We start from the raw sequence: 22,300 nt of genomic DNA, 5'->3' as shown, positions 1-22,300 counted from the left end.
TACCACAAACCAGCATCAACTTAAGTAATGTGCTGCCCTGACTCCCTGAAAAGCGTTGATGGAGCTTGATAAACCTAAGTGTTGTTGGTGCTCATTCTTGAAGGCTTCCTTCTGGAGCATTCCTCTAGGCGTTCCTCTCCTGTCTCATCCTGTCACAGGTCACCCTCCCAGGACCAATCCTTGGGAGATCAGGAAATGTCCCCATCCCTGGAACATCTCATTACCAGCAGAGGGCGCCCTCACCTTTTGGTGTTTGGGAAAATTCAGAACCTGTGTTTCTCGAATCATGAGTAGGATTATCAAGTTTTATTCGACATTTTGCGGGATCAAAGGAGGGAGCAAAATTTGGCAGAAAAAAAAAACCCAAAACCAAAAAAACCAAGGTATGTCATCTTAGGTCATCTGAAAAAGGGGCAAAAGCTAGAGGAGAGTCTGGCTATACAAAACCAGGCAATCCTGAGTCTAATTTTGCTTTCAGTAGTTCACACCAGCAGTTTCTGAAGCCAATATAAAATGCAAAACAGTTGGAAAGAAGAGTACACGGAGCAGAAAATAAACCCATTCACAGCAGAGGAACAGCTTTCAGTGAAAGTAGCCAGAACTAACTCTTGTTAGGCCCTAGAAGTAAGGGAAAAAGTACCGTCTTCCCGCTTGTCATTCTATCTCTTGATTTCTGCTTGGGTAGGAAAGAGTCGCAGAATATACGGAGATCGTACAGTCTGGTAAACCATCCTGATGATGAGCATATTGTGCAACTGGCCTGCGATCATAAACTCAGCTGCCTAGTTCTTGACGGCCAGAGGCCTACAGGTAAAGACGAGAGAGTGGGGAAAAGAGGGATTAGTGGGATAATCCCTAGAGGGATTTCGGTGTGGTAAAGGTGGTGTTTTGGACCTGGTAATTAATGTTCCAATTGGACCAAAGTAGACGTGCGTACACTCTGGTGAGGTTTTCAAGGCAGCCTGCAGGCACCCATTTAAATCCGTTTACTGAAATGATATATAGCTAACAGTTATGCAATGGTTTACTGATAAAATAAGACCAAATGAAAAGAGAAAAGGGACTTACTGAATGCATCTGAATTTTTAATGGAATAGGAGTCGGTCTCGTTGTCAGTGTCTCTTGATCGTGGCCGCTCATGGCAATCTTAGGTAGCTGCATTTAGTGTTGTGTGGGACTGTCTGTGCACTGCAGGGGGGTCGGCTTCTCCGGGCACCCCATTCTTTATGCCAGGGGTGCTTGCCAATTACTTTGACCAATGAGATGGAAAGGGTCTGAAAACCACTCAGATTTGTTTATTGAGATTCTGAAGGGGAATCATAGGTACTTCAAAGGTTGATGGGACAGATTTTAAAGGTTTTTTTTTTTTTTTAGATTAACTTTTATTTACTTATTTTTCTTAGCTGAAGACCATATTATCCAGAGCATTTTCCTTATCAGTCTTGAGCAGCATAATTTTTTGGCTCCCGAATGGAACAAAAGAGACAAGCCAAAAGAAAACTGCTGGAAGTTTCTATTCAGTTAAAATTCAGATGTATTAAGTCACTTTATGCTTTTAATTGCTTTTATTTCATTAGTAAAACATTACATGATTATTAAATGTACATCAATTTAGTCAGTTGTGGTTTATTTTTTATTTTCTTTTTAACGATTTTTTTATTTATTTGACTGAGAGAGCACAAGCAGGGGGAGTGACAGACGGAAGGAGACGGAGAAGCAGGCTCCCTGTGGAGCGGGGAGCCCGATGCAGGGCTTGATTGCAGGATTCTGGGGTCATGACCTAAGCCAAAGGCAGATGCTTAACTGACTGAGCTACCCAGGCGCCCTGAACTGTGGTTTAAATGGGTGTCTGTAGGCCGCCTTGAAAATCTTACCATTGAAAAATGGATTCCAATGTTGGAAGAGGATGTGTAGCTTAGAAAAGTTCCCTGAGGTATAATAATTTAAGCACCAAGTAGGAAGAAAGAAAAGGAAGGGGGAAGTGCTGTTTTCATGATCCTATGCGAGGGCTGAACCCAGGCCATGGAGCCTCTTACTCTTTTATAACTTGCTTGACCTTACACAAGTCCCTTAATCCTAACAATCTATGGTCTGTCTCTAGAATGCAGATTATTTTAATAATACCTGTATTCTGCAGTTGCGTGTGTTTGTGTGCATAACAATATGTGTAAAACAGTTTGAAATATATGAAATAATCTACAGATTTCAGGCTGAGGCCCTCATTATTAACATGATCGTTGCCAACCTGAGGGTGAATGTGGGGGATGATGGTGAGGGTCAGAAGCTGAGTCAGATGTTCCCAACTCAGGGAAGCTTGATTCCCATACTGAAAGGACAGGAGTGGTGTGAAACAAGGTCAGAATAAGTTGGCTGGAAGCAGGAAGAGAGGCACGTTATACCTGGGGAATGTCCTCACATTATTAATATGGTCAAAATTGTTACATGGGATTCCTGACACTTAAATGAATTTTTAAAACAATTTTATAGGTAGCATTCTCAATTTAATCCACATCAGAAAACCACCACAACAAAACACCATCACCACCACCATAACGACAAAACTGATTTGTGAAAACCCCGTGAAGATATAATAGAGAGAGTCTGTTCTCCAAATAGTAACAGCTCACTGGTGGAGGGGGGCTGGCTCTCTCTTCCAGGGGGCTATAAAAATAACATACAGGCATTTGCTGATTTTAGGAGTGATATGTATTCAGGGTGGACATTTGGCAAAATTATGATGTGTTTAGATTTGCTTTTCACACTTTTCTAGACCCCTTTAAATAGTCCACGCCTCTGTTGTGGCATCTCTTTGCTTATTTTCCAGTGTGCTTTGTGTTGTAGCCACCGAAGACCCTCCACAGTAAAACCCACCTTCTCCTGGCCTCAACTCAGCATTACAGGATTCAGTGTCTCCCTTTCTCAGTATCTTCAAGCATATCCATTCAGCTTCTCATATATACAGGCAACTTAGAAGGCATCAAAAAGTCCTCTGCTCCAAAAGTGCTCCTCTCAATGACTTGAAGTGCCACAAAATGACACCTTAGTCTCTCCTCTAGGTCCAAGTATTAAACAGCATTGCACGGTTGTGTTTTCTCTTAAGTTGAAGGCATTATCATTCGTTAATAGCTTGTAATAAGTTATTTTCATCAGATTAACAGGAAGGCAATACAGCACAGGGATTAAGAATGCAGACACGGGAGCTGGATTGCCTTGATTTGAATCCCAGTGCTGTCATTTGCGATCTCTAGGACTTCGGACAGGTTACTCGACCTCTCTGTGCCTCGGTTTCCTTATATTACCATGCAGATAATAATAGTCGCCACCCTCACAGCATTGGCAGAAGGATTAAATGTTCTGTTCTATGTAATGCACACAGAAGAATAGAGCACATGATTACTTGGGAAGCACTAAGTGTTAGCTTGCAAATTATTATTCTACCCAGGCGTTAACACTGATGTTTAGGAAAATGAAATACACATTGCTTTATTGAAAAGGCTTGGTGTAGACTGTTTCCAAAATGTATTGATTTTCTAGGTTGTTATTAAAGTTTTTTTCTTGAACTTAAAAGACTTATAGAAGCTTATACAAATAACTAATATAGGTAGTGTAGTTTTGGGAGCCTACAGTGAGAATGCTATTTTCTTGGTGTGGCCTTCCTGAACCCTTATTATACTTAAATATTCTTGTATTCCACCCTTGTATCCTTGTATTCCATTTTGTTTGTAGGTCTTCCCTTAGAGCCCTGTAACTGTCCCTTGTAGATGAGGTATTGGTATTCTTTAGAAGCATCTCTGATATAGTATGATTTTGTGGAGGTGGGGATCATGCCTCATTCATCATTATGAATTCGCCAGAGACTTGCACAGTGTAGGCACTTGTTACATGATTATCAAATGAATGAATGATTGAGGGATCGGTAAGGACAGAGATTTTTGAAGGTTTCCTCATCGTTGTATCCCCAAACATCTAAAACAGTGACTAGCACAGAGTAGGTCATCAATAAATATTTGCTGATGATTTTGTTAAGTGAAGGAAGACACAGATGTGCTATTGAAGTTAAAATGGGATTCGGCATATAAAACCAAATTGTCCACTGAATTAGATCTATTCCTCTGGAAAAAAATGTACATTGGAGAGGCAAACGATGGTACATGGAGTAGGACGTTTGTTTCTTCCTTTGGAGATATTTTCCTGCAGGTAGGGGAGGGCAGTAATAGTTGTTATCCATTAGCTCTATTCTTCTGTCTTTAGCCGTAGCTACTACCTCATTTGTTCACTCACTCATTCAACCAAAAGCTATTGGCCATTTGGCTCATGAAGGACACTGTGGCTGATAATGGGTAGCATGAGGCAGGAAGGATACACAAATTTGTTGGGCATGGCATTTAGTTTGAGTAGCTGAAATAAAGTATAGTGCTCTTGACCTCATGAATAAAGTGTGACAGTCTCACACAATCCACTTCTAAGAGAAACTGTCTTGCCTATGACCCCTGATGGAGGAGCAGGTTCAGGTGATCCTGGTCCTCTTTCCTCTTTCAATCAGGATGCACAGTCACATTTTACCAACTGATGCTATCACCCAGACCAAATGTCTTGGCTGAAACATGCATGACTAGCAATCACAGATATATAAGAAGTAGGACATTCAAAAACAAAACAGGGATCCCTGGGTGGCACAGCGGTTTAGCGCCTGCCTTTGGCCCAGGGAACGATCCTGGAGACCCGGGATCGAATCCCACGTCGGGCTCCCGGTGCATGGAGCCTGCTTCTCCCTCTGCCTATGTTTCTGCCTCTCTCTCTCTCTCTCTCTCTGTGTGACGATCATAAATAAATAAAAATTAAAAAAAAAAACAAAAAACAAAAACAAAACAAACAAAACAGAAAAAAACACTGGGTAGCAAGAGGCACTTTAAGCTGTTTTGAGACCCCTTGATAAACACCTTTCGTGTACATCTGCTATGACTGTTCTGCTTCGGGGAAGACCTCAGGTGAGAGTGGTCAGCACCCTGATGCCACATGCTTGGCTCCACACTTATGGTGACAATACATGTAGGTTTTCTCAGGACAGTCCTAGGCTATTCCTGTTGTCCGAAGATAAATGGTGTGGTCTGCTATTGTTTTCTCACTGAAGATGTTTAAAGCATGCATGCATGTTGCACAGTCACCCTCCTTGGTTCAATATACATGGTTAATACTCTGTAAGGAGAATTGTTTATCTTATCTCTAGTAGGATTATAAGCTTTTGAAGAGCAGGAATCTTATTTTTTGCTTCTCCTATTTCGTCTTTCTGGCAAAAGCTGATTATACAGTAGGCTGTAATACATTTCTATTAAATTCTGTTCAACTTTTTCTCAGACTTAAGATTCTATGGAAAAAATGCTTATATATGTGCACTTTTTCTCCAATAAGGTATGTTTTTTCTTAGAGATAAATGTATTTATCTTTAGTTTGCTAGATGACTTTCTTATAGAATTTATCGGGAGATGTAATCCATAGGAACTCTAATTTTTATGCTGAAACTCATTTCCAAATGCTTATTTTGTAGTTTTAAATTTATAGTTTGGAATCAGAAAACTTGGCTATTAGATAATAAAGACATATTTTCACTACTCCGCAGGTTAGCCAATACACACAAACGATTAAACAAACATAAAGTAAAATTTCTATACATTGCTTCTTAGATGAAAAGAGAATACAGGCTGGGCTGAAGAAGAAAAAAAGAGGGATTCCAGGTATGAACAGTGTAAGGAAAGCTACAAGATTAGAAATGAAAATGGTATACAGATTAGAGGCAATCAACCATTTATTAATTTATTGAGCACTGACTATGTGCCAATTACAAGTAATATTTATATTATTGAGCTATTGAGACAGACTACATGGAAGATGTCAGAAGCCAGATGCTAGATTCAAGGACTACAACTGTTGAGTTTACAAGGTAATAACAGTTTTGCTCTTAGGAGAAGTTTTGTATTCTTGAACTGGTTAATGGTATTGATTTTAGGAAACTTTTACATTTCTTTTGAGACACAGTACAATGTCTATCTGTTTATTTAGATGTTTGCTTGAAGGGGGTTTAATGTAGGCAGAGATGATGCTCTTTTTCCCCCCCATAAACCACAGTTTGCATGGTGTTTGTCTTCTTTTTTTAATTGTGTTTTTAATTTTGCAAATGTGCCCAGAGGAGTTAAGTAATGGCAGCATATTTATAAATTAAAATATAAATAAATAATTTTGGAAAGCAATAACAGCTGGCAAGTATTTTTTCAAGAGAGTTGTTTGAAAGGGAAGAAACAGTTCTGTGAGCAGACTAGTTTGCAGAGGGATAGATTTCAGAGTCTCTATAAACAAAATTCTATTTTTTTTTATAAATTTAAGGGAATAAGTGTATCCCTTTGAAGGAAGGTGTGGGGCTTTAGGGTATGTCTAGGGTTGGTGGTGGGAGTGAGGTCTGGGGGGCTAGATAAATTATAAGGGTAAATATTCATGGTTAATGTAAGGGAGACCCTGTTTCTTATTAAATTTATATACTCCACTAGATTCTGGGTATAAAGAGTTATAGAATTAAAGAGTTAATAGTAACCCTGTTAATGTACTTCTGAGCTGCTACTATAGCTCTGGGGCTGATCAAATGTGAGACACAGGAAGTCCCAAGGCCTATATTAATGGGATCCATTTCAGATTTTCTTGAATCAGGAGAGTGCTGGGGTTTGTATCCCTGAAGAGACAATGTAGTCATTTGTGCCTCAGAGAGAGGCAGGATTTAAAAAAATCTACTGCCATGGCCATAATTTTACAGAATTCATCTGAGGAAAGGAAAATCTTTTACAAAAATCGATTGGTAGATACTCCATAATTCAATGATAGTCATTTGAAAAATTAACATTTGGTATACAACAAACCTAAAAGAAGAATCTTATGGGATCCCTAAGAGAATTATGTAGACTATACTAGCAGAGAGGTAATTCCCTTTGCCTTTGGGGTTGGGCTTGTTCCCAGTTTCTCGATGAGGAACCCCAAGAATGAAGACTAGTATAAAACCCAGTAACAGCAAAGTCACATCAGACATGCATTTAACCTAATTGGATTCCATTATATTGGTGAAAAAAACAAAAGGAAAGATGAAAATTTACATAGAACCCAGTGCCAGCTTGCCATTTTATTCAATAAACTGAAGCCCACAGGCAATGAATGGAATCCGTCAAATCAGCAATAAAATCATTGCTGGTTTTAAACCTATTTTTTAAATGTGAGAAAGATGTTAAGGATTTCCCTGATCAGTGGCAAAGAAACCAAACATCTGCCAGGCAAGTGGGTGGTCCAAGTCTTATAGGAAGAGCTTTGATAATTAACGGAGGGCTAAGGAAGAGTTAGACGAACTGGCAAAGTCATGTATGGAAAATGGAATGATGACAATGGACAGGAAAGGCCAACGGAAGAGAATCTTCATTAATTTGCCAAAATATTCCAAGCAGAGAAATTGAGTGACAGTTTCTGAATGTAATATCTCTATGGATATTACAATAAGCATTAAATGTATTTTGTGAGCATATTTATACATAGATTGTATATACAAAACCCCATATATGCTTTACATGCTAACATTAAAAACTAACCTCTTCATACCATGCAACGCCATTCTTTCCTTTTCCAGAGTGCATCTGAGTCAGATCCCAGAAACCCCAAGTTAGTTGGGGGAGAAGTAAAATCTTGTATTATGCAGGTGGGGATATAAGCCAGTATATGGAGGTTTTTTTCCATTATTATAATTTGATTTGTGTTCACAGGTTGGTAAGGCTTAGAAAAATTCAAATCATACAAGATGTAGAGTAAAAATCACGAAGTTTTCATTAAAGAGTCTGGATCATATTATTTCCAATAAATCCTTTTGTTGACTTTTATAAAGTTCTGGAATAAGAAGCTCCCCCTTTTATTCTGTATTTCTTTTAATACATGTCTGGTTTTAGGGGATTTTACCTACTTTACCATTAGATTCAAGATTTTGACACTCAGATTACACATCTAGGTAAGGAGTCCCCTTTTGAAGAATTTATTCCTTTTAATTCTGACTTAAAATATCATTGTGTTATAGTATGTATTTAAATAGCAATAAATACTATCTTTCATTTCAGAGTACTCTAACTATGGTATGTTATGTGCTAACTGTGGTATGTCATATGCATTCTAATTTATGTTCCACAAATATTTTATACTGTGATTAATGTGATTGAGTCCTGAAGATAGGTAGTGGAGGTGAAAAAGGTGAATCAGTCAGTTCCTCATCTTCAAGAAACCCCTGGTATTTTAAGATAAATTTACATTTAAGGAAATAATTATGACAGGGCATATGGGCTAATAGCTATTAAAGACAAGGTACAGAAATAATACAGAAAAAATAATAATTAATCTTATCAGAAGGAGTCAGGGAAACCTTCCTGGAGGAGGTGAACCACAAGAAGGGCTTCACAGATAACCAAAGAGGGAAAAGGTATTCTGAGAAGAGTATATGCAAATGTGTATAAGTATGAAACAGCATGCTGTGTTTGGGTAGTATTTCAGTATTAAAGTGTGAGTGTGGGATGCCTGGGTGGCTCAGTGGTTAACCATCTGCCTTCAGCTCAAGTCCTGGTCCTGGGGTCCGGGATCGAGTCCCACATCCAGCTCCTTGTGGGGAGCCTGCCTCTTGCTCTGCCTGTGTCTCTGCCGCTCACTCTGTGTATCTCTCATGAATAAATAAATCTTAAAAAACAAAACAAAACTGTGTGTGTGTGTGTGTGTGTGCGCGTGTGAGTGTGTGTGTAAAGGAGGTCATAGAGACAAACAGGGTCTTAATTACAAGAGACATTTTAATTTTTTTGCCAGGATTTATTTTGTAGATTATGGAAAATCATTTAAAGTAATTAGTCTGGAGAGAGATGTGTTCAAATTTGCTCTGTAAATAGAGCATACTACACACCTTGCTTTTTAACCTGCTTTTTAAAATAAAAAATATGGTGAGGTTAGCTTGCACATTAGTAAATTTGCATCTGTAGCAGTAATTAAAATGGTAGCATTGTATTCCATGGGTAATTCCAGTATTTAATTAATCAATCCATTATGTTAGATAATTAAGATACTGGAGAGTTAAGTTTTTGAAAGCAATAGGGTTCAATCTAGAACATATGTTTTGATTGAGATGCTTATAATACAGTCAAGTGGGAATATCCAGAAGTTGCTTGAATATATAAATGTGGAGGTTGGGAGGAAGATCTGAGAAAGTAGGCATAAATTTGGGAGTCATAAGTAGATTGATTAGTTAAAACTAGCATTTAATGGCCAAGGAAAAGTAGATGCACAATTAAAAAAAGAGTAAAGGAGATAGGCCCTTTGGAAACAGTAATTGTTAAGCAGTAGGTTGAACCATAAGGGATTAAGAAGGAAAAGTTAGAGAAGTAGGGGAAAAAACCCAGAGAGTATGATGTCAGGGAATCTAGGGGAAGGAAGAGAGTTGATTCTCATAACTTTTGGAGACATGAGACTGGGTCCTACCATTATTCTCATTCCACAGAGGTTTAAAGCTCTTGCCAAGGCCAACACAATTGTAACAATAGAACTGAACTGCTGATCTTGATTGGCTAGCCCAAATCTTAATGGAGTCAGCACCAGATTTTATGACTCAGGTAATTAAAGAAGAGCATAAAAGTATATCAAAATAAGCTCCAGAAGCTAAAATTAAGATGGAATCTGTAGGAGATATAATATGTAGAAAAAGAACATGTTCTTAAATTATAGCAGGCAAAGGATATCCCAAAATAGGCTGGGAGAGAAAGATGATAAAAATGTCTTTAAAATGTTAAGTCTCAAATTTAAGAATATGGTGGATGAGATGATCAGAGAAACACTACCTAGTATAGCTGATACTTTTACACAAGATGGACTGAAAACAAACATAAAAAATAAGTTTCTAAGGAAATTTGTTTTGAAATAATTTGAAATTTACAGAAAACCTGCAAAAATAGTACACAGAGTTATGTATATTGTTCTAGCTAGCCTCCTCTAATCTTGACAACTTACAAAACCATAGAGTAGTGAATGAACCAGGAAATTAATATTGGTACAGTACTACTAAATAAACCACAGATTTTTCTAAATTTCACCATTTTTTCCCTTATGGCCACATTTCTACTCCAAGATCCAATTAAGGATCCCACAATACATTTAGTTGTTGTGTATCATCAGTGTCTTCCAGTCTTTGACATTTCTTCATTCTTTTCTTTCCTTTCATGGCCTGGATACTCTTAATGAGAATTAATTGGTTATTCTGTAGACTGTTTCTCAAATTTAATTTGTATGATATTTTTTCATGATTAGACTGAAACTATGCATTTTAGGTAAGAATGCTAGAGAAGGGATGGATGTCCTGATTGCATACTAATGGGGGATGTATGTAATGTACATGTTTTATTACTGGTGGTATTAACCATGATCACTTGATTATGGTGATATTTGTTCATTTATTTCACCATAAAGTGACTAGGATTCCCTCTTCATCTGATAAATACTTGAAGGAGATCATTGTTTCTTATTGAATTATAATTGACATACAATTTTATATTAGTTTCAAGTGTACAACATAATGATTTGATATTTTTATACACTATAAAAGAATCACCATGATAGGTCTAGTTACCATCTGTCACCATACAAAGCTATTACGATATTATGGACTGTATTCCCTATGCTGTAGATCATATTCCTGTGACTTATTTATTTTATAACTGGAGGTTTATACCTCTAAATTCCCTTTACTTATTTCACCCATTCCTCCACCCCCTGTGCCTACACCAGTTTGTTCTCTGTTTCTACGGTTTGTTTTATTTGTTTCATTTTTTAGATTTCACATGTAAGTGAAATCATGTGGTAATTGTCTTTGTCTAACTTACTCACTTAGCACAATACCCTTTAGGTCCATCCATGTTAAGGCTTGATTTTACTCTTTTTTTAATGGCCAGTAATATTTCTTTGTGTGTATGTGTGTGTGCATACAGACAAATGCACAAATGCACACCATATCTTCTTTATCCATTCATCTATTGTTTCTAAGATTTTATTTATTTACTCATGATAGACACAGAGAAGGAGAGAGGCAGAGCCACAGGCAGAGGGAGAAGCAGGCTCCACGCAGGGAGCACGACGTGGGACTTGATCCCGGGACTCCAGCATCACGCCCTGGGGCGAAGGCAGGCGCTAAACCGCTGAGCCACCCAGGGATCCCCTCCATTCATCTATTGAGGACACTTAGATTGCTTCCATATATCAGCTATTATAGATAACACTGCAATGAAATGGAAGTACAGGCATCTTTTCAAATTAATGTTTTTGTTGTCTTCAGATAAGTACCGGAAGTGGAATTGCTGAAATTAAAGTCCATTAGTAGATCTTGCTTGGAACAATTATTACTGTGGTGTTTGCTAACACTGATTTTCTCTCATTTATTCTACATTTATTAATTGGTATTCCTTCGTAAGGAAGAGTTTTAGTTTATCCCCCATATATTTATTCAATTATTTTTATATTAGTATAAATTCAGATATGAATATTCATTTAATCCAATGGATTATAAAAAATTCAATGGGTTATAATTTGATGCCATCAATATTTACTTTATTATTCAAATTGTATTTTTTTAAAAGATTTATTTATGAGAGAGAGAACACGCATGAGCTGGGGGAGGGGCAGAGGGAGAGGGAGACAGATTCCCTGAAGAGCAGAAGCCCTACACAGGGCTCATTCCCAGGATCATGACCCCAGCTGAAATCAAGAGTTGGGTGCCTAACCCACTGAACCACCCAGGTGCCCCAGTTATTCACATTGTTTTAGCTTTGGCCATTGAGTGTGCCATTTGCTTTGCTTTTTGTGTCAATCATTTAAAAACTATGTAGATAGTGCTACATAAGTAAAGGGGCTCTTTTTTTCTGAGGATGTATGTTAGTATTTACTGATCTAGTCACTTGCTTTTGATGGGACATGTATATGGGAAAAGTAGACAAATCTTGAGGTTTTCAGCAGAGTGAAGACTGAATAGACAACCTGCTTAAAGTTTCTCTTACAAATAAGATGTTAAATGAAAGAACCAGGAGAAACTCTTAATAGAGCAAAATAGTGGAACAGCATATCAGCCTTGGCCTTGGATCCTGGTGAAGCACAAAAAAGAAAGTAAGAAAGTCATCCTTGGGAATTCCTAACTAGAACCTACACTATCCTGGTTTGGAATTCAAATCCACACTTTCTACAGTTTATGTGGAAAAGCAAAAGGCTTAGACTAGACAAGACATTCCCGAAAAAGAATCAGTTGGTAAAGTTTCCTTTGCTGGATATCAGGATATATTATAAACCATCCTACGTAGGATAGTGTGGTTTTGGCAATGCAACAGACAAATAGATATATGAATAGAATAAAGACCACAAACTGGCATATTCATACATGGAGAACTGATATAAACAGAGCTAACATGGAAGATCAATAGCAAAAGGATTTAAGATAGCAAGATAATTGGCTCAGTGTCATTGAAGGAAAAATATAATAAGAGAGTCCTACCTCCCACCATGTATAAAAAGCAATTATCATAGGGTCAAAACTTTAAAGGTAAAGGAAAAGCTTTAAAACTTTTGAAGACAAAATAAATAAATAAAGAAATAAATACAACTTTTGAAGACAATATAGAAGCTATATGATGAGCTTGGGATAGGAGAGAATTTTTTAAAAACCTGAAAACAGTGCAAATCATAAAAGAATTTGACTATACTTAACTATGCTAAAAATAAGTATTTGGATTTATTTTTTATCAAAAGATACCAAGAAGAGTATGATTATATAAACCATAAATTGGAAGGAATTACCTGCAACATGTATTGCTAAAACGTATTAGTACCCAGAGTATATAAAGAATCTGATCCAATGATAAAAAGACAATCCAATAAGGAATGAACAAAAGATAAATACACAAATGGAGAATTTCACAGAAGAGGAAACATGATTGCCCAATAAATATATTAAAAATGCACAAGCACACTAATAATAAAAAAGTGAAAATGTAAACCAGAGTGAGGCAATACCATTTCAAACTCACCCGAGTGGCAGATACAAAGTCTGACGATACCAAGTACATCCTTTGTGCAGGAGTCAGTGTCTTGGTGATAAGACTAAGCTCAAATTTCAGATTTGCTACTTATCAACGGTATTTGGTAAGTCGTGCAAATTCTACCTTAAGTTCTTTCACCTAAAACATGCAGAATATAATTTCTTTGCAGAGTTCTGAGGAACAAAGCTAATGCACCACCAGCATCTGACATAGAATTTGGCAAAGAGAAGGGATCATGGATGATGGCTGCCAAAATTGAGATAAATTGGGGTGGTAGCCTGGGAATATAATGTTTATACCAAAGTTGCACTCGACATAATTATTTTGGAGTGAGTGTTTTAGGGTTTTAAATATCACCGTCAAAGCTTGTAACAGCAACAACAACAGCAGCAGCAACAATGACGACGACAACAATAATAATTTCAGGGCTATTCATTGAGGGCTTACTATGTGCCAGGCACTGAGTTTAATGTTTTCTATTCATTGTTCCATGCAATACTTTACAAAGTAAGTATTATTATCTCTATTTTATAGTTGAGGAAATTGAAACTGAAAGACGTTACTTAATTAACTTGCCCAAGGTCACCCATAGCTAGTCATCGGTAGTCCTAGGAGTGGAACACACGGTCACTGGCTTGACTATATTTCTCTAATGCAGACTATTCCTCTTCAGCAGACAGATACACAAAAACAGAGCTTTTGACTTATAAGCAATTTTCACAATTAGTGGCATCAAGATTAATTTATGTGCATAATAGTGTGATGAACCCATGCCAGTATTTAAAAAGAAAGGGGAGGGGGACCGGTGAAGAATTTCAGAGTTTCTGGCAGTGTGCTGTTAGGATTTCCAGCCTAATCTTTTGTTATTGTATTGCTATTTTTGACAGAAATGAGGAAAGGAAAAAGGGAGAATTTGGAGTCAAAGCCAGGTGACCTGAACAGTTCTCTTTATGTCATTGGAACTTCCACCTGCCCACTCTGGGGAGCTCTACATTCTAACTCGCTTCAAGAATAATTAGAATATCTCTCAGAATGAAATAGGATGCTAACATTCATGATATATTCATATGCAAAACTTTTTAAAAAGCCAATTTCACCCCTTTTAACTCCTTAAACCAACCAAAATCATGCCTTTCAAACCCCCACATTAGTTAATACTGGGTTTCCCCCAAACACAGACATGACTCTCAGAGTGAGACAGGGTCTAGTAGTATTTGTGGTGCAATCTGTTTCTTGTCGTGCAAGACCTCAGGTGATGATTGCAAAACATGTTCTGGCGTCAAAGTTGAGAAATTTATTGTCTCTTTAGGAAGCTTCATCTATCTTCAGAGAGCTCTCATTATTAACAACAACAAAAGCAATGATATTTTTTATTCAGAGTTTATGATGTGCCAAGTACTGTGCTAAGTGTACTACATAGATTATCTCATCATTCATCCTCGTAATAACCTCTGGGACATAGATGCTATTACTATCTGCAATTTATAGAATAAGACATGGAAGTTTTGATCCATTTGTCATAATTTCAGCATCTTCAGAGTAAACTCTAATTTACTTGGCAACACTTAGACATTAGAAAATAGCACAGAACACTTGGAGTAAAACTTGGGCTCCTTTGGGTTAAACTTTTTTATGTTTAATTGGTTTTCTACATTTCACTATTGTAGAAAGTGTGGACTAGGGTGGGCATCTGATTGAAGAAAAGGATAAGAAGAGAACATCTTTATTTCTTCACACATAAAATGTGACACCCTAGGGCCTTTCTGCATTCCCTCTTATGTAGACTTTATTGTTCCACCACTTTTTTTTTTTTTAAAGATGCAAGGTTGGATTTATAAGACAGAAAAAAACTCTTTCTCTGTATCCTTCCACAAGTTTTCTAGGTCATTATTTGCAGAAAGTACACAAAGTCCAAGGATGGTGCATTTCTAAATTATATTAGAAATGTCTATAGGTAACGCAAATACATAGCATATCATTCAAAACAGAAAAGGGACCAAAGTAATTATCATGATATACATCAGCAAAATGGAGGAATTCACAAAGTCAATCAATGTTTGTTTTCTCTAATGAATTTTTGGATGTCCGTTGCAATCACCGGTGTTAAATTTCTTTTCTATACGCATGTAAAATTATTTATTCTTCCAATGATTTACTTATAATTTGGATGATGTCCAAAAGATTCAACTTTTCTTAAGGGAAACAATTACTTTTAAGCCATCAGTTATCATCGCAACCTTAAGATTAGTACTTTTGTTGTAAGATTGGACATTTATGAGTGTGTAATTTTAAATCCTTAAGATGTAAAAGATGGTTAGAAGCTTGAAGCTTTAGAGTATTTTAACCTTCATTTTTTTTCCTTGAAGTCACAAACACTATACACCTTACATATGTACAGGCTGCGTGCGCTGTAGTCTTTTAGTCAGATATTTAACCTAAGCTATATGAAATGACTACGTTTGTCTTTATTAGTGTCTGTTATAGAAATCATATGTGAAGAAGCAACACTTTATAGTGCTCAGGGTTCATACAGCTTTGTCATGCCGAGGGAAAGGGAAAATCACTTGATGGTGGAATGATCGTGTCTATCTTCCAACATACAACTATATGTCACATAGGACTGATTAATGCTAGCCCACACTAAAGCTGTTCTGGTAAAGGCAAACTGTCTCCAATAAAGAAAGAGAAAGCCCTTCAGGCAGATGGCCAGTTTAAGAATAAAAATTAGCCTACAGTCTTCATTTATACTATTTGAAGGCATAAGTGAGAACTTATTTTAACCAAAAAAACTGTGATGTATTTTTAGTATCTTGCATGGTGTTTGAATGGATTTTACACTTTCAATTAAATCAGAACTAAGTTAAAATAAACTCCTAACACTACTATCATCTCTTCAGAATCACTTGTCTTGAGTCTACCTGTCAGTATATTCTCCTCCCTTGCAAGATACACAATAATCTCTTAAAATCATAGAGTTCTATGAGGCTGTAACAGCTGACGTGATTTCTTGCTGCTTGTGGTTGTAGCACTATTCGTGAGTGATTGCTTTTATCAATAGTAATATCACTGGGGCACCTGGGTGGCTCAGTGGTTGAGCATCTGCCTTCGGCCCAGGGTGTGATCCCGGGGTCCTAAGACTGAGTCCTGTATTGGGCTCCCCATGGGGAGCCTGCTTCTCCCTCTGACTGTGTCTCTTCCTCTCTTTCTCTGTGTCCTCTCATGAATGGGTAAATAAAATCTTAAAAAAAAGTAGTATCACTGTTTTATGTTACTAGATTTCTGAACAAACACTTAAATAAATTTTTTTTGGGGTCACTCTTTTTTTTTTGGAAAGTTGTGATTTATGTATGCATTATTTTCAATTTCCAGTGGGATCAGCTTTTATAACAAAATACCAGCAATAACACAACCAAAGTCCCAAATCCTTTGCTTGATCCTCAGCATCCCACCTACTCCCATTTCTACTAACCTCTACTATCTATGTGGCTTCTCAATGAGTGTAGCCATGAATTAAGTCATCTTAAAATATTGTGTTTTGATTTGGCTGAACAGAAACCTACTGCCTGTGTATTACCTTAAGATGGGAAAAGATAAGAATATATTAGACTATAGGGATGCTAAGATGCCTGGTGGCTCAGTGGTTGAGCCCCTGCCTTTGGCTTGGGGCATGATCCCAGGGTCCTGGGATCGAGTCCCACATCGGGCTCCCTGCAGGGAGCCTGCTTCTCCCTCTGCCTGTGTCTCTGCCTCTCTCTGTATTCCTCATGAATAAATAAATAAAATGTTTTTTAAAACAAGAAAGAAAATTTTAGACCACATAGTTTATTATTATCTAATCTATTTCTCACAGTATTATATATAATGTAGCGTTATACGATACTGTTACAAATAAAAGGTAGAAGAGACAAGATCTATTGCAACAAATCAGTGAATTACATTTTCATGAATGGGACTACTTCAGCTTTTTTAAGATGACACTGTGTTTGACAAACTTGAAATAATTGACATTTAAAAGTTAAGAAATTTCTTCTTGCCAAGTTCTGAAAGATATTATTTCTTGAAGACTCAAAAATCTGCAACACTGAGCTTGTATATAGCAACACAAACTGGACTTGAATATGGCCACTCCCTTCAGAAAGGCTGTGGTTACGGTGACCAGATGGCCAGTGTGGTCATAGCAGTCCTAATTTATTCATATTTTCCTGGTATTTCTTAATAGTGCCCATTTTCACTAAGTTTTAAAGATAAATTATATGGTCATTGTAGTTAGTGGTCTTTAGTTCTCTGTAATTCATACAACTCTTTTTTCTTACAATTGGCCTTCTTTGCACACCATCAGCCTGAGATTTGTGAGCATTTAAATGTATTGTTACTGTCCTAGTATCTCTCATCTAGTTCATACATGTAGAAATACACAACGAACTCCGCCTTCATGATGGATAGAAGCTTTTGTTGTACTTTCCCCATTAGTATTACCTTCTGTTTGCTTCCTCTTACACAGCATGGTCCTAACTAAAGACTCTGTGTAATACCATCTAGTTTTTGCCATATAGGTATTTACTATAGGAGGCATGATACTACCACCGTAACTACTATGTGCACACTCATATTCATTTTTCAACCAGGGTTGACTAATTTCATGTAATATCCTCTTACTGCTGCAGCTAAATGGTTCTTAACCACAAACTCAAAACTGGCTAATTTAATTTGCAAGCCCTGACCTGGTGCTTGGTATGTGCCAAAGTCTGTGGAAGTCATTGAACAAACAGAAGTAAAAGACATGCCATTCATATTATCAAGAGTTAGAATTTCTCTTCACAAAATAAAAATAGTCTGTACTTTTGTTTGTTTCACATCTCTGCATATTTTTTCTTGTCTACCATCTTTGTTATGAAGGTAGAGTCAAATGATGTGTGTATGTATGTGTGTGCCAGTGTGAGTGCTGGGAAAGAAAAGACAGATTCAAGTAAAGACATTCTACTTCAACACATATACTTTTATGTGGATAGAAACAAAGAGATGTTAAAGAGCTAGGCTACTTGCTATTTCAGGTAGGACCTCACAGGTTGGCTGTTTCTTGGGGAGTTACAGCAACTTCAATTTAGATTTATGGCCTGAAAATGTGCTTTCATCAATTTTACCAGTGTCAGTTGTCTGCTCAAGGATGACCAGCATCCCTGCAGAGCCTAAACCAAAATAAAATATCCTTATTTTTATTCAATTTTCTACCATCTATATATTCTTGCTCTCTTCTCTGGTAGGTAGGATGTTACTAAAAGAATATTGACCCATAAAATAAAAGGACCTGCTCATTGTTGTAAAGGTGACTGATACCTTCTATTCCACTACAGGTCATAGCATTTTTCTCTAGCCTTTCTGGTTGAGAATCTCAGTTTTTATGAGGCTATCCTGGGAATCTCTTCTGGAGTATTTACTAGATATCCCTTCCTGGGTAGAGCTGGTTAGGCTCAGAAAACCTTAGATGGCCTAATTTCTAGGGACTGGTTATAAATACTCTAATGTGAATTAGAAAGAGATGATTCACTTCACTGCAAATCATGATTTGAAGACTTCCTAAGTCACATAGTAATGGCATTCTCTTGTATTTACTAAGTGTCTTTCAACTTCAGAAACATGACTACTTGGCATTCTAGAGGAAATAACTTTGAGGTGTTGGCTTTTCCAGTGAGTTTTAATGTAATGTCCTCGTAAGAGGCCTGAACCAAACTACCCAAATCTCCAAGAAGTTAATTGATAAACATGAATCTTCTATATATGGATTTGCAACTTATTGTTTTACATTGCAAATCTAATAGCTAAGGGACACTATGTTATTTATGTTCATTATGGAAACCATAATGACTAATACTGTATATTGAGGACTATACTTGCCAAGGAAGCCAAGGTGAAAAACTCTTGTATGGCAAATTAATTGTATCTGCTTCTCTGTTGGAAAGTCCATGCCACTATAACCAACAATTATTAGGAACTCCCTCAAGGAATATTGTCAGGTGGGTGGGTCATTGTATATTAAATAGATACACTTAATTTCACTGCAGGGATATACATATCAAGGACAATGGTTATTCAGTTCCAATTTTACATGACAAATACCAACAAATTCTTAATTTTCAAGTTCTTATTGTTTGTTTGTTTTAGGATCCATAAAGAATTTTTGTCACAACTTTAACTCAGCCATGCTTGATATAGTTAAGTTACAGTCAGTGATATGCTGATGACTTGACTCTCCCTGGACCCAAAAAGCCTAAATTTGTAGCATTTGCTAACTTCCAGAGTGTAAATTCTCCCAGCATTGCTAATTTCTGCTCTATTTTAACAATTGGCTCTCCTCAAATTCCAGAAAGTCAATATTTGGCTTTCTGAAATTTATAAAGGCCGACCTCAGCACACCACTAGCAGTTTTTTACTAGTTGTAATCTAGTTCTGAAGTTGCATTTATCCTTCCATTGATCTTCTGATTAGATTCAGAAGACACGTTAATAGACCATTTCTTAGAAAATACTATTTTACAAATAGTGATATCTGTTTACTTTGGACCTATTAGCTTCATTTGTAGCTTGGGACTTAAAAAGCATGGGACTGAAGGAAGCTTACCTCTTAAATGTTCTCTCATTCACATAGTCAGGAAAAGTATGTGGGTGGAATGAAAGTCACAGAGACAACTCAGTGGAGAAAATAAAATGTAGGAAGAAGTCATAAATGAGTACAAAAGATGGAACACAGTAGAGAAAGCATAAGAAAAACAATGTAAAAAATGAGATTGATAAATAGACTATTTTAATTTTTAAAAATGCACATTAACACACAGGTAAATAGATGTGGCATTTTGGTTATTTGACTGCAAAGTGATTGTAGTTGGGATTAATTCTGTCTTCTACCTTCGTCATTTAATTCAGTTTTGGAAACTCTTAGGACCATCTTATAGAAATGGAATTCATGTCGACTTTATGGTATTAATTTTATGGATCCATTTTATTATCCATTTAAATTCCTTAAGCTTCACTTTCCAAGTGTTATTTGCAAAGTTTCTAAGGACAATAACCACCCGCAACCTAGGCTTCTCATCCCTATTACTGCAGATCTCTCCCTAGGAGTTGTGCTTGGAGATAAGCGTAAAAACCACTCACATTCTCTTGCTAAATTCCTGAGATAATAAAGTGGACAAGTAAGAAACGGCAGCTACTCATTGGAGATGGGGAAAATTCACTGAGAGATTCATCAAAGGGAAGGGAAATCCAATATGATGAGCTTGACTCAGGTAGGAATAAAGCCTTGGCTGTCATAGGTGAGAAGGAACTCTGAGTGTAGCACTGAAGTTGTTGCACAATTCTTGTAATATATATTTTATTTTATTTTTTTTGCTGTAAGTCTAGGTTCTGGGGATGAGAATATTAAAGACTGTTTCACAAGGTTTTTTTATAAAATATATTGGGGTCCAGGAGGCAATATGTTAGAACAGCTCTAACAACCCTTGATGTTATAACTGATGCCATCTCCTCTAGAAAGAGCTCCTAAGGTCTTTTTCATGTGGTTGGATTTCATTTATCCAGAACTCAAGAAAGAGAGAGTCACAGAATTGTGTCATTACAACCAGGACCAGGAAGCTACTTGAGAGCAAGAGGTCAAGTTCATTTCTAATCTTCCCTGGAAGTTTTCCCATCATTATCAGTGACCTCATGGCTGAAAAGTTTGAATTTTACTAAGAGCTATGAACACGAAATGGCTTTAATTAAAGAAAAAGATAGTCAATAATTGTTGGTTTGACGTTTATAAGACAATAATTCTGGTAAAATCATACTCCATGAGAGAAATGGAAAGTTCTATTATGCTATTACCAGAAGCTGAGAATAAAATTAATTTAACTTGAAATAAATCTTCACAAAAGTTATAACAAACATACCGGGCAGCTTCTGAATATCTCTCCAGACATCTAAACACTGTTGCCTGGCGAAGATGATTTCGGAAATAAGCTGGGTTTAAAACAATGCTCCTGTAAAAAGATAAAAGAAATGCAAATATTATTAGGTTTTTAAAAATCAATTACCAGAAGTGTGTAGGAATGAAATAACATGTATTCAGTTTTATGTACTGTGTATTTTAAAAGGTACTAATGAATGAAGCCCCTTTCTTCCTGTAATTGTCAATTAAGACAAATAAACAAGTATTATGGAAAAACTAATTAAGTTTGCATGATAAAAGAATTTTATTTATAGTACTGGATGTCTTTTGTAGATATGACAGTGAATCCAACTTATATTACATATAAGACCTGATATTATTTTATTTGCTTATGTTAATAAACTAGGCAATAATCAGAAGTTATTTATGGTATGTGTACTTATAATGAAGGATGGGTTTGTTAGCTGTTGAATTTCAGTTAAAAGAAAGGACCTGGAATTTGGATGATGTGTTCATTTGCACTCAATAATTAGGTGCTTAGTGGAATGAATGAAAGGAACCTGTACCATTGGATAAGGACTCTAGTCTTGACCTTGCCACTTCTGGGTAGGCCTTCCTCACTTTGGGTTTCATTTCTTTTTTACTGAAATTGTAAGGCTTGGCTTGAGGATAAGATGATCTATCTATCCTTATTTGTTGATTCTTCTATCACCTAAGTTCTGGAATCTTGATTCATGCCCAGATGAAAAAATGATCATTCCCTAGCTGTCTTCTTGCCTAAAGATAAACTGGTAGGCATTTGCCTTCTTTGATTCATCAGAAGCTAGGCACTGTTCAAGGCATTTGATATAATGAGGTGAACTAGACGTAGTCCAGGGCCTATCACCACATGGGGAGACAGCTATTAATGAAAGTTTGAAATGTAGCTTCTACTACTAAAGTGTATCATGTTACTGATGTGGGACACAGAATGTTATAAAACCAACACAGTATTATTAAGCAAACTTCTTCTGAGCCTGTTTTCACAAGTTAATGTGAATCACTTGGAATTAGTTCATTATTGAATTTGGTTTTTATCCCTTTTGAGAATCAGATGTAAACTATATACCCCTGCTCAGAAAAATGCACCCAAACATAATTGCCCAAGTTTAGGGAATTCATGTGATCCCTGAAGCCTAGTCACGTCCAGATGAAAAAACATGCCAACAAAAATAATTTCATTCCAAGAACCACTGCTTAGAGAAAGGATAACGTAGAAA

General features: G+C 36.7%; 1 protein-coding gene across 1 annotated transcript in view; it reads right to left on the bottom strand.

Moving 5' to 3' along the window:
- The window catches only part of SPATA16 (spermatogenesis associated 16), a 168,389-nt gene that overhangs the window by 65,521 nt on the left and 80,568 nt on the right, over positions 1-22,300 (bottom strand). The window contains exon 3 of the mRNA XM_072751263.1: positions 21,043-21,132. Coding sequence (XP_072607364.1) covers positions 21,043-21,132 — 90 coding nt within the window. The remainder of the gene's footprint in view (positions 1-21,042; positions 21,133-22,300) is intronic.

This window comes from Vulpes vulpes, chromosome 3, assembly GCF_048418805.1.
Source record: "Vulpes vulpes isolate BD-2025 chromosome 3, VulVul3, whole genome shotgun sequence".
In the NCBI taxonomy this organism is placed as follows: domain Eukaryota; kingdom Metazoa; phylum Chordata; class Mammalia; order Carnivora; family Canidae; genus Vulpes; species Vulpes vulpes.
The sequence above is the reverse complement of the archived record's forward strand: the minus strand, read 5'-3'. Positions and strand labels throughout refer to the sequence as shown.